Raw genomic sequence first — 12,692 nt, forward strand, 5'->3', positions numbered from 1 at the left:
TGGGGTGTGAGGGTCTTTCAAACTTTTCTCATCCCTCTTCTTGTTCTTCTTGGCTGATAAAAATCAAGCGAGGCTGACATAGATTGCATCTTTCAAAAATAAGCTTTTTTTTTTTTCAAAGCCCAAAAGACTTCTTCAACCCTCAGAGTTTTTTTTTTTTTAAAAAGCATAGCCCTAAAATGTTGTCATTTCAGATTTATAAACTGTTATGATTTAATTTTATTACTCCTATTTGAAATTTGCTACACTAAAACCATTGAAAAAGATAAACGACTATTCTCTTTCTCTAACGTACACCTATTGTACATTTTGTCTATTGTCGTGAGTGTGAAAACTTTGGTCTTTGGTGGTGTCCCCTGCAGTATTAAATTGTTGAATGCAGTCTTGACCACAGTTCATCCGCCCCTCCCCCCCAAAAGGCTGTATTTTTATTCGTTTAGTGTATCTGTTAACCTGACAGATTAGAATATATTGTGTTTCTTGTTAGAATATATTGTGCTTCTACTTTTTCTCTTCCTAGTTTGCAACCATGGAAGAAGCCTGGTTCTGTATGTCAGATGTTTTGCCAGAATTTTCAAAACTTAATTTCTGTTTTGTTTTTGTTTTTAAAAAAAGGCCATAAACTTCTAAAGTTTAAACTTAATTAAAGTATCTCATTCAACAATTTCAGTATTTCAATTGACCAAATCTAGCTAATTTCTACAGTATCATAGTCATAATCCACAAAGAAATTTATATAACGTCATCAAGGCATCCATGGGAAAAAAAGTAATTAGAGGAATCATAATAGCACTGTGTAATCATGGTGTGAAAGCAGGTAAAATAATAAAGAACCAGCAATACTAATGCCATGAAATCACAGAGGTAAATGTCTTGTGTAAGGAATTTTGTTAAATCTAAAATATTGTTAGTGTAAACATTGTGTGATATTTAGAGAGAGAGAGAGAGAGAGCAAATTGAGGCACCATGGAGAGGTTTGGAGCGGTAGAGCTGATTTTCTATAATTATAATGGATGAAATTGTGCTTATTTCATTCTGATGTTTCATATCTAAAACCCATTGCTTAAGAATTGATTGTGCTTGTTCATATCCCAAGGGAAATAATCTTTTCAGGAGTACTAGGTTTAAGCATAATCTTTTGTCTGCGGTCTCTTCCAGTTAGATGGATATCTGTTGACTAAAGTAAGAGGAGTAAGTTCCTTGGGACTAAAATGAACTTCAAGCAGAAGTTAGAGGTGGAAATCCATCCAAGGCCAAATTCTATTTGAAAGGCAACATGGCAAACATTTTAGATCATCTGGAATGCCTCCCTCAAAAGTTAAAAGTTATTTGAAAATTATAAGAATATAAATCTAATAAAATAGTTTATAGTTAGCATTATTGTGTGTGTGTGTGTGTGTGTGTGTGTGTGTGGTGTAAAACTGGAAAGCATAGAGCAGTGTTTCTCAGCCTGGCAACTTCAAGATATCTTGGTCTTCAACCCCCAGAATTCCTGAAAAAATCTTCGGGAGTTCTGGGAGTTGAAATCTAGACAACTTAAAGTTGTCTAAATTGAGAAAAACTGGTGTACAAGTTAATGAAGCCTCATCCCTAAAAACAATGTATGCAATAGTTTTCATGTCTTTTAAAAATATTTTAAGCAGGATAGTTAATGTTTACAACTACAGTATTTTCTTTCTAGAATATAATAAATTTTCTATAATTTATTTATTTCTCAGCTACTCATTCTCATTAAAGAAAAAGCAGCATAGTAAACATTGGCTAGTGTATTAGAAAACAAATTGTAGGTTAATGAAATTTATCATTCAGGCAAAACAATGTGTTTTCACTGTTTTGTGAAATTGTTGGGGATAAACTGGAACCTAATTAATAGGACTGTCCAGCCCTCCCATATGCTAGAAAAAGATGCAGTTGTTTTAAAGAGATGTATGTAGTAGCTGTATTTATAATCCTGTACTCTCTTAACACATTTTTCTAACATTAAAAAAAAATGAAAAGGGGAGCAAAAGGGGAAGTGAAATGTTGTAACAATTGGATACACAGAATATGACATACATAGAACACGTGTAATATTTACAAAAAGTACTTTGAAGCAAAAGATCTGCTGGATTATCAGTAATGCTGTTGGAGTGAGGGATTAGACTCAGGTATAGCATGTTCCAGGAGGGAGTATATCAACTTTGAAAAAATCCAGAACAATTTATGATCCTGACTTAGAATTAGACCAGTTCATGAAGGATGACGCATGAATGTCTACTAATAATTATGGGTACTTAATATATCCAGTATGAATCTCATACCTGCTATGGGGAATAGTTGTCCACCTTGGCCAATGATTCTGCTTGGCGTATATTGTAAAGCAATACAGAATAAATATGTATGGTTGTGGAATAAAATTATTGCCATAGATGTTAATATAATCAAGAAATGGGGCCCTTGACCCATGTGGAGCCCCAGGCCTGAACACATAACCAGGTCTTCAGGGCTTTGTGAAAGGCCTGCAGGTCGGGATCATCTTGTTCTTTGAACATAGAACATACAGGGAGAATATTCCAGAAAGCAAGGGCTACCACAGAGAAGGCACTACTCTCAGTCCTGGCCAGCTTACATTCCTTCACTGACAGGACTCACCACATGTTGAACCTGCTGGATTGAATTGGACAGGTAATAACACCTGGGAGAAGATAGCCCCTTAGGGAGCCTCTTCAAAGTCATGAAGGGCTTTAAAGGTGACAACCACCACCTTGAATTGCATCTGAAACACACTGGCAACTAATGCAGTTCACACAATAGCAGTGTTACATATCTCACATATCCAGGGATAGGGTATTTGTATGTATGTAGTAGATCAGTGTTAAAGAATGGTTACTCTTACATACTTAAGTACACTTGGTTAATATGTTACCATGTCGTATCTTATCCTATAACACAGTGGTGGGATTAAATTTTTTTTTACTACTGGTTCTGTGGGCGTGGCTTGATGGGCGTGGTGTGGTGTGGCATGGTGCCCATGGCAGGGGAAGGATACTGCAAAATCTCCATTCCCTCCCCACCCCACTAACCTGCTTTCCAGCTCCATTCTTTGCAGGGCAGCCAAAGAAGACCCAGCCAATCAGCTGGGACTCGGGAGGCAGAGAATAGATGTGGGCAGGGTCAGTCAGAGGTGGTATTTGCCGGTTCGCCGAACTACACAAAATTTCCGTTACCGGTCAGGGGTGGGATTCAAATTTTTTAACAACTGATTCTATGGGCTTAGCTTAGTTGGTGGGTGTGGCTTGGTGGTCATGTGACTGGGTAGGAGTGGCCAACTCAACATCATTCACATCAAGGGGCGCTTCTCCCCTGGCCTCATGACAATGGGGATGCTACAACGGTCCTAAGTGTGAAAAACGGTCATAAGTCACTTTTTTCAGTGCCATTTTAACTTTGAATGGTCACTAAATGAACTGTTGTAAGTCAAGGATTACCTGTACAAACATACAAAAAGCTTCTTTGCTTGCAAAAGGCTTCCCTAAATACCAATCATTAGATTAAAAATACCTGCAAGCCATAATTACAAATCAGGCAGGGTGCCAGAGCACCTTGAGGAATTAAAATAGTTAAAATGCACTATCAGCAGCAAACTCTTGCTCATAAAGTGAAACCCTTTAGTAGAGAGGTCATTTAAGCTCTCCAGAAAGAGTACACCAAGGAAAAGCAATCCTTAGATCCATTTGCACCACTTAAAGATACCAGCTGGTCTCATTTACCTCACAAGATATCCTTAGGAAATCATCCAGATTTAAGGAAAGGTCACATGCCCCCTAGAAAGGCAGTAAAAAATTCAGTGCCAAGCTTGCATCCCGCCTCTTGGAAGTACATCCCAAAAGGACAGTGCCAGATACCACTATAGCAGTGAAGGAAGACCCCCTCCCCAGATAGAAAAAGAAACCATGAGGCAGGAAAAAATTCAAACACAATACAAATAATTAAATCACAACAATAGCTGTTGCTTGTTAAACCAGTTACCAGGACAAATAGACACAGGAACTAGCCAGATTTCTCAACCCAGTTTCTTTTCAGGAACAGAGATTAATCTTTTTCCTTCAAAACAAAGCTGAATAGGGAAAATTATCCCATCAATAAACACAGGATTAAACGTCACCAAGAATTAAACTTCACCAAAAAACAGTTTTAGACTAAAACTCAGAAAGGGTATATAAACTCACATTTGAATGTCAATCTTTCTAGCTAGCCAAGAAGCCTTCTGAATGTCACTATCTTGGTTCCTTGTCATTAAAAACCTTTCTGCACCTCTGCTTCGTTATTCAATTATTTCTTCAAAGTGCTAACCAACGGGAGTATTTCCTCCCAACAGCAGTGTAAAAAGCTTAAAACAACCCTTCCCCTTTAAGAAAGTATCAAGAAAGAAAAAAACCTCCTTCGAAGACAGGAAGTCTAGGCATATTGCCAAGAATGTAATAAGGGTGGAAAAAAACATAAGGAGATTTCTTTTCACAACATGTTCTCCGAAATGCTTAGAAAGTTAATAAGGGGTTCTATAGAACCGGTAGAATCCCACCCCAGCTACCGGTTCTCCAGAACTGGTCAGAACCTGCTGAATACCACCTCTGCTATAACATATTAATCAAAGCATTCACATTTATATGCAAAGAAAGCAGTCATTAGCACAAGACTACATTATGGCATTACAATAGCAAGTGTGCAAGTTAGCTGGACAACTGTTCAGGTTTGGTACTTGAATGATGATGGTGATAATGTATGATTGAAGTGTCAATGGGAATACAAATAGGCAAAGAGTTTTTAATTCATACAATATTGTCACTTTCTGTTAGCATTTGGGTCTCAAAAAGCTTCTGCCTTTTTTTTTTTTTTGAACAAATTTTTTATTAATTTTTAAAGACATACAAAACATACAAAAATTCAAGACATAAAAACATAAAAAATCTCTTTTCTGAAAGTTGCTTAATCCCGGGTCAAAACTCTTGGTACAGACACACATTCAAATTCATATTCATTTTACATACCATTCCATATCTTATTACATTTTCATTTTTCTATATAGCTTTTCCTTTCTTTTAAATTTTCTCAATTTTATTTTATTTATCTCCTCTCAATTCAAATCATAATATTTATTCTTTGTCTGTTCTATTTCCAACTATCCGTTTATCTTTTTTCTTAAAAGAAAAAAAAAGAAAAACCTTCTCCTGTACACTGATTGGAGTATGGCGCCTATGTCTCTTCCCCTATATTTATAATACTTGATTTAAAATACATAACTTACGTTGGGATTCTGTCTGGTACATTCTGACATTATACAATATCATCAAAACCAATACAAATCTATTCATTAATATTAATATTTATTCATATCTTAAACATCTAGCACATTTCTTATCAATTAGGTCATATATTTCTATGGGAGCACCTATTTGCCATATTAATTCCATCCCCCACATCACATATTATAAATCATTATTACATTACATGTTCCCCTCTCCTTCTTCAAACCTCTCATTTCACGAATAGTTTCACTATTATAACATAGCCTAATCATTGGTGTTAACAATCATTTATATCTTTAGACATTTTACACATTTCAATTAATTATCATACCATTATGGGAACACTTCTTATTCTTTCCAAAATTATTCCCCACCCACATCACCGATCTTAAATCATTATTTCATTAAAGTACTCCCCTCTCTTAACAAAAATTTCACTAAATTATACTAAATATTTATCACATTTTAAATTACATATTATTTCCAATCTTCTATAATTATTTCTAAATACAAATATAAAAATGCAATCTTATGTACCTTTCTAGAATCCCTTTTCCAATAAAATCTATCCATTATCTCTAAAAAACTTTTGTTTTTTTGAATTTTGCTCCCCACCATTAAAGCTTCTCATCCCTTCCTTTCTCCCTTGCTTCTTCTTCTCCTTATTCTCTTTACCCCCTTGTCTCTCCACCTCCCTTTTATCCTGTTTTCCCTCTTTCTGTTGTTTCCTAACACGATATCCTCTTTTCACCTTATTCTTCTCTTTTTGGATTGTTTTCCCAGGTCTTAAAGTCTTCTTCTCCTTTTTCTCCTCCTTCTTTTCTTCCCCAACCAAAGTCACATGTTCTTCAAAAATGGCTTCTTCTTTATCCTGCTCATACGATTTTACATAAGCACAGACCGCCATTTCTATAAACTGAAAAAGAGTGCCAAAGACATCTTTCCCTTCTTGCTTTTCTCTTTCATATTTTTGATGTATAAGTTTTAGTTCATCCACAACTGATGCCATTGTACAGAGAATTTTTTTTTTCAAAACAACCACCCAAGTGCTTTTAGTCTGAGATAATTCTCATAAAATCCAAAGTCATCAAACAGTCCAATCAGCTGATTCTTTTTAATACTTTCTCTTTTTCCACTTTCTCTTTTTGGGATAAAGTTTGATCACAAAGTTCTCTTTAAAATATATCTTTATCTTTATTGCTGTTTAATAGCTCTTTAAAATTAACTCTTTAAAGTTTTAGGCAGTCTTCTCCTTATTTTCAGGTTGCTCCAATTTTTTTTTTCCTCTCCCTTCCCACTCACAGCCAAAAAAATTCTTCTTCTCCCCCCTTTGAATATTCAGAAATCCTTGCTCCTTCAATATTCATTTACCTCCAGAACAGATTCCCGGATTTCTCTTATGGTTCCACTGCTGTCACGTTAGGGAGGAGAGTGAAAGGCAAGAAAAAAAAAGCTTACTCTTTTGAAATGTTCGCTGCTTGTATCTCTTTCTAGAAACAAAGTATCCTTAGCAACCTTCGAGGTTACAGGAACTCTCTCTCTTAACTTTATCCCAGTCAGAAGCAACTTCCACAGCTCTTCCCTCTTCCTCCAGCACAAATCTTACCCGGCTGCTGGCTTCTTTGAGGCGGCCATTACTGACCGCCGCTCCACCACCTCAGGAAAAAGGGGTTATTCCGGCTGGAAAGGGGGTCTGCGTTACCCCAAACCTCTGTCCGGATCCCTCTCTCTTCGGCTGCCTCTACAAGGCAGCCACAGCCCCAGACCTATTTAGATCGGGGCACCTTGTGCAGCGAACGCGGCAGGGATCGCAGAGGCGCGAATTCCTGCCGCTACGAAGCTTGCAGCATAAAACCGGAAGCCAAAAAGCTTCTGCCTTTTTAAGTATATTCTGTAATCGTGTTGGTACTGAGGAGAAAAATCAATTACGGAGCTTAAATTTTAAATAGTTTCTTCCCTTGCTGATGATGTAATAGCTAAATATCTATCTGTAACCCATTTATTTAAAATGAAGAGTAGGATGTCTATATTACTTTTCCGTATCTTTTTTATAATAAATGTCTCAGCTGCTTAAGTATTTAGGATAATGTAGGTGTCAAATGTTCTCTTCCTTATTCTTGATTTTTTTTTTTTTTTACTTCAGAGCACATATATGGGTGTGCATGTGTGTATGAAGAGGGTCAGGAATCATTGTTTGACACAAGAAAATTAAACTAGCTTCATTTTTAGTTGCTTAGGCTGTATTAAACAGATAGCAAAGGATATCATGGTTTTAAAAGATTAAGTGTCGGGAGCATAAAGTAGACATTCAGACTGTTGGATTAATGAGATAGAAGTTCAATAACTGAATGGATTTCAGTAAGCTTGAAAAGGAATGGCATTCCTACAGGGCTGTTGTGATTATTAAAACATTTTGAGTTTCCTGTAAACATGTTGTCTTTAGATTTTGTGTTCACAGGCACCACAAAAGATGGAAACTTGCAAAGACAGCAAGTTGTGCAGGTTATAGAATAGATATGTATCTATTACCTAAAAGTGAAGAAATCTTACAAGAGGAATTACGCCTTCTTTCTCTTTCATCTCTCTCTTTTTAATCATGCAGGGCCCTCCAGATTTTCAACAAAACACTCCTGGACCTGTTCCTGGCAATTTCAACCAAACCCCACGACTTTCTCTCCAAGACCAGTGGCGTGGACCTCCACCCCCTCTTCCGCCCCCACCTCCACAAGAGAGAGAATCTTTCTTCCTGGGAGGTATGGCCATTGTTTAGCCCCGTGGGAAGACACATTTTTCTCATGGGTAGGACTGGACCTGAACTATGAAGCCAAAATCTTCCCCATCTTGTCATTTGGCCAATCTCAAAATTGTCCCGTTATTCCTTCGTTCTGGAGTCCAGTATTTAGCAGTTATACACATATTCTTGAAGCAGCGTGATTAGTAGCCCGGACCTTTTTCCTATACAATTTTTACCTTGTTGATGCATATTTAACCGCAGAAAATTTTCAGGAAGTGATGCACTAACTACAGGGTGATTTGTCTACACCGTTGGTTGACTTCCAGTTGGAGTAGAGTATACTAGGCTAATGGAAGAAATTGTTGGCCATAATCTTGGCAATTCTCTGTGAGACTTTTATTTCCAGTGGGGTTGGGCCAAAAACTGGTATTTTGCTTGGCAGATGTGTTGGTTTCATGCTATCTCCTTTTTTTTTTTATCACAGAGCCGAGATTTCCCGGCCATCACTTGTTTGAACAGCGGAGCCCTCCACCACCACCGCCCCCTCTTCTTAACAGCACACACTCTGTGCCTAGTCAAAATCAGCTCCCATTCAGTCAGCCTGGACCTGGTTTTAGCCAGCAGTTTCCGAGAGAAAGGCTAGTAAGGCCAAGTTTGCAGCCTCAGGGCCCGGTGGGACTCCTTCACTTCAGCCAGCCTGGAGCAGCCAACGCACGGCCTTTCCTTCCCCCACGGCAGTCCTTCCTGCAGCTCCCAGGACAGCCGTTCCTAAACCCCCTCACCCAAGCCGGCATGCAGGTATGTAATGAGCAGGAAAAACCCTTTCTCACCTCTGTTGAGTCTCATCACCACCACCATTGTAACCTGAACTTTCCGTTGTAAGTCCTCCATCCTTCCCTATTGTTCCTTTCTTCTCTTTTTGCAGGCATATGACTTTAGAGCAAGGGTCTCCAACCATGGCAACTTTTAAGACTTCAACTCCCAGAATTCCTCAGCCAGCTTTGAGACCCCTGCTTTAGAGAATTATATAGACCTGCTATCTGCAGTCACATAAAGAAAAGGATGGCAACTCTCATGTGTGGTACTTGGAGAGAATATAGCCAGTTTTTACTGTACAGTCACTTCTTTCATATTTCAGGCTAAGGGTAAAGTAATTTGTAGATATTGATCTGCGTAGCATAATTGGGCTTATCAGATAGATTCTGGGAGTTGTAGTCCAAGCCTATCTGGAGTGACCTATTTTTTCTAGGGGTGGGTGGAAGCTATTATAGGTTACTACATTTAGTCTTAATTCAGACCATACATTGCTGAGAGAAGGTTCCTTATAAACAGAGCTTAAATACTTAATGTTCAAAGCAATTTAAACCTGCCTTTGTATTGCTTTGCCAAGCATGACAGCATTACTCTCCCTACCGCCGCCACCACTGATGGCCAGCACTAATTGTATTATAAGGGCTAACTGCAACTATATCATGTGAATGCTTCAAAGGGAAGATATTTTAAAAAGTTGATTTTTGTGAAGCTGTTCACAGAGCTAGTGGGATTGGAGAAGTTTGTAATATGACGTTGTTACACATTCCATGATTTCCTAAAATTGATTTACTCCAGAAAAGATACCGAAGTCTGTTTCCTGAAAATAAGTTTCTGTAGTATGTCTATTAAGCAGGCATTTAAAAACATCAAATCTGGAACACTACAAGACTTAGAGCTCCCTCTGCTGGTGCTTCATTTTATTCCAGGAGAGTTCAGATAACAAACAACGCTGAAGATTTTTTTTTTAAAAAAAATGTGTTTTATTAAAATGGAAAAGGTTCAGAATCTAGCTGTGATCTTCACCTTCATCCCAGAAAAGGAAGAGCTCCAGTATAATTCAGGAGAGTCCTTAGATTAATCTGAATTCATCAGATTAGAATTGGGTGGTACCTTAATTGCACCATGGCACTAAGTTGGTCTGAGTAAACAGAGATTCAAATTTTAAAGCAGATAATGCAGATAGTCAGTATGAGGGAGTAACAAAATTGGAAGGGACCTTGGAGGTCTTCTAGTCCAACCCCGTGCTCAGGCAGGAAACTCTTTCTATACCATTTCAGATGAATGGCTGTCCAGCCTCTTCTTTAAAATCTCCAGGGATGGGACATCCATAACTTCTGGACGTAATCCATCCCGCTGATTGTTCTCACTGTCAGGGTTCTCTGTTCACTGTTCTCACCTTAGTTCTAGGTTGGATCCCTCCCTGATAGGTTCCCATTTCTCCTGTCTTTGGGTCCTATAGAGAATGGGTTGTAGTCCTCGACTTACAACCACAAACGGGGCCAAACTTCTCATTGCCCAGCAAGGCAGTTGTTAAGTGAGTCATGCTTGATATTGCAGCTGTTTTTGCCACAGTTGTTAAGTGTATTACTGTAGATTTTACATGAATCATGCAGTCGTTAAGCTGATTCAGCTTCCTCCATTGACTTCACTTGTCAGAAGCCGGCTGGGAAGGTCACAGATGGCAATCACATTGATCCCAGGATGTTGCAACTGTCATAAACACATGCCGGTTGCCAAGCACCTGAATTCTGATCATAGGACCGTGGAGATGCTGTGACGGTTGTAAGTGTGGGAAATAATCATAAGTCACTTTTTCCTCCAGTGCCTTTGTAACTTCAAATGGTCGCTAAAGAAATGGTTGTAAGTCAAGGACTATCTGTAGTGTCTTTTTTCCCCCTGGATTATGCAGCTTCTGCTGCTGTCTAATTTTAGGAAAAATCATTTTTTATTTAAAAAGTCTCAGTCAGATGGCACTTTTCTACTGGCGCCTTATTGTCTTCAACTCCCAATTTCTGAAAAATCTTAGTTTCTGTTAAGAGTTGTTTCCTTGTTAAGTGATGATTGTGTATTGCTTAGCAATCAGGCAGCAAATGTGACCTCATACCTGCCATGTTTTCAAATGTACAGGGCCCTTTGCACCCTCCTTTGCAGCCACAGCCACCACCACAGCATCCACAGCCGTCCCAACCATCCCAGCCTCACCATCAGCCGCACCAGTCCAACCAGCAGCAGCAGCACCTGCTGCCTGTGCCTCCCCAGCCTCTGATTCCGGTGGCCCCATCCCAGTTCAGGCCACGCCTACAGACTTCACAGCCAAGCAGTAACCGGATGCCATACCAGCAACGGCAAAGTCTGGTAAAGGCCAGGCATGTAAGTGTCCTTTCCATATAGAAAAAACACACACGCAGGCTCTCATTGGGCAGGGGGCAAGACCTGAACAGCCACCTTGGAAAAAGGTGTGAGTTCTTACCACCCCTGCTAATTGCCCCTGACCACTCCCTGTGTCTGTATTTATCATTTCTACCCCCAAAAAGATGGTAGGTGGCTGGAATCTCTTATTTGACATTTTTATTTGGAACGTTGATATCCAGCCTTTCTTCTGGGAGTTTGTGGGAGCAGGGGCTGGTCACTAGTTTTATTCATTTATTTAAATTTATTGGCCACCCAGCTTTAATTTATATGGATGTAGGGAAAAAATCCCAATAAAAATACTAAAAAAGACATCACGTTACATGGGCAGCCCAGGCTAAAATAAATGAATAAACAGTCAAACAAAACAGGGGCCTTAGACAAATCATAAACATTAATCTTGGATCTGAGAACAAACCCAGATTTTCAAAGCTTTCTAGAAGCCTAGGAGAGGAGACTATCCTTATCTTTGGGGGAGACGCTGTTCTAGAAGATGGGGGACACAGTAGAGAAGGTATGTTTTTTTTAGTCCCACACAATGACAAGATTTAATAGAGGAAACCTGGAGAGTTCCCACTTTTGTCCACTGGATGGGCAAAAACTATTGGAAATAAGTGATCTCTCAGATATCCAGACTGTACGCAGTATGCAAATTATAGTGGTACGAGAGAAATTATTTTACTCAACATTAGGCTGAAAGGGTTGTCCAGTTATCCCTGTAGAACAGTAGAGGTTTGAACCAAGAAGGCCCATTGGCCCATTGAGTCCTCTCTCTTAACCACTAGAAAGTGCTCTGGAGGTAATTGCATCCCATCTGTTTTCCTTTCTCCTCTCATTCCACACCCCCTTCTACATCCCCCGTGAAGTATACTTTATTATGACTCCATTCACTCATCTGTTGACATACTAGATTGGTATAGTGTGGAGTCAAGCTATCACCATATAGGTAAGCACTTGTCTGAGTTGGTTGGACTCCCAAGTGTAAGGTGCCAGGAGCTGGTATAAGTACCGTGTTTTCCAGAAAAACGACCCCACCAGAAAATAAGCCCTAGCATGTTTTTTCAGGATGCTTGTAATATAAGCCGTACCCCCAAAATAAGCCCCAGTTCAAATTGTCAGTCAGACGGACACAGGTAGTACCGCATTTCCTCAAAAATAAGACCTAACTGGAAAATAATCCTAATGCGTCTTTCGGAGCAAAAATTAATAGAAGACCTGGTCTTATTTTCCGGGAAACACAGTAGTTTATAAAGGGCTATAGATTGTCTGCCGTTACCATGGAATATGAGCTCAGTATAAGGAGGAGTAAGGAGTTTCTCGTTTATCCCATCACTGGGCCTGTGCCACCCAACTATGGATAGCCTGGAATGAAAGTAGCTAGGGTTGCTTTCACTGGTATTTATTATAGCCTCATCCCTCGGGGAGCCATGAATAAGGCTGAAAGAAAGAAA

The 12,692-nt window shown here is 39.1% G+C and overlaps 1 protein-coding gene across 8 annotated transcripts in view; it reads left to right on the forward strand.

The window, feature by feature from the left end:
- The window catches only part of RBM33 (RNA binding motif protein 33), a 112,284-nt gene that overhangs the window by 52,102 nt on the left and 47,490 nt on the right, over positions 1-12,692 (forward strand). For 6 of the 8 annotated variants that reach the window (XM_087946819.1, XM_087946822.1, XM_087946823.1 and 3 more), the window contains 3 exons: positions 7,888-8,038; positions 8,504-8,817; positions 10,960-11,202. In XM_087946819.1, coding sequence (XP_087802945.1) covers positions 7,888-8,038; positions 8,504-8,817; positions 10,960-11,202 — 708 coding nt within the window. The remainder of the gene's footprint in view (positions 1-7,887; positions 8,039-8,503; positions 8,818-10,959; positions 11,203-12,692) is intronic. The other 2 variants (XM_087946820.1, XM_087946821.1) reach the window with 1 other exon arrangement.

Source organism: Notechis scutatus, chromosome Z, assembly GCF_049901735.1.
Source record: "Notechis scutatus isolate UNSWTSFEM ecotype Mainland chromosome Z, rNotScu1.2, whole genome shotgun sequence".
NCBI lineage: Eukaryota > Metazoa > Chordata > Lepidosauria > Squamata > Elapidae > Notechis > Notechis scutatus.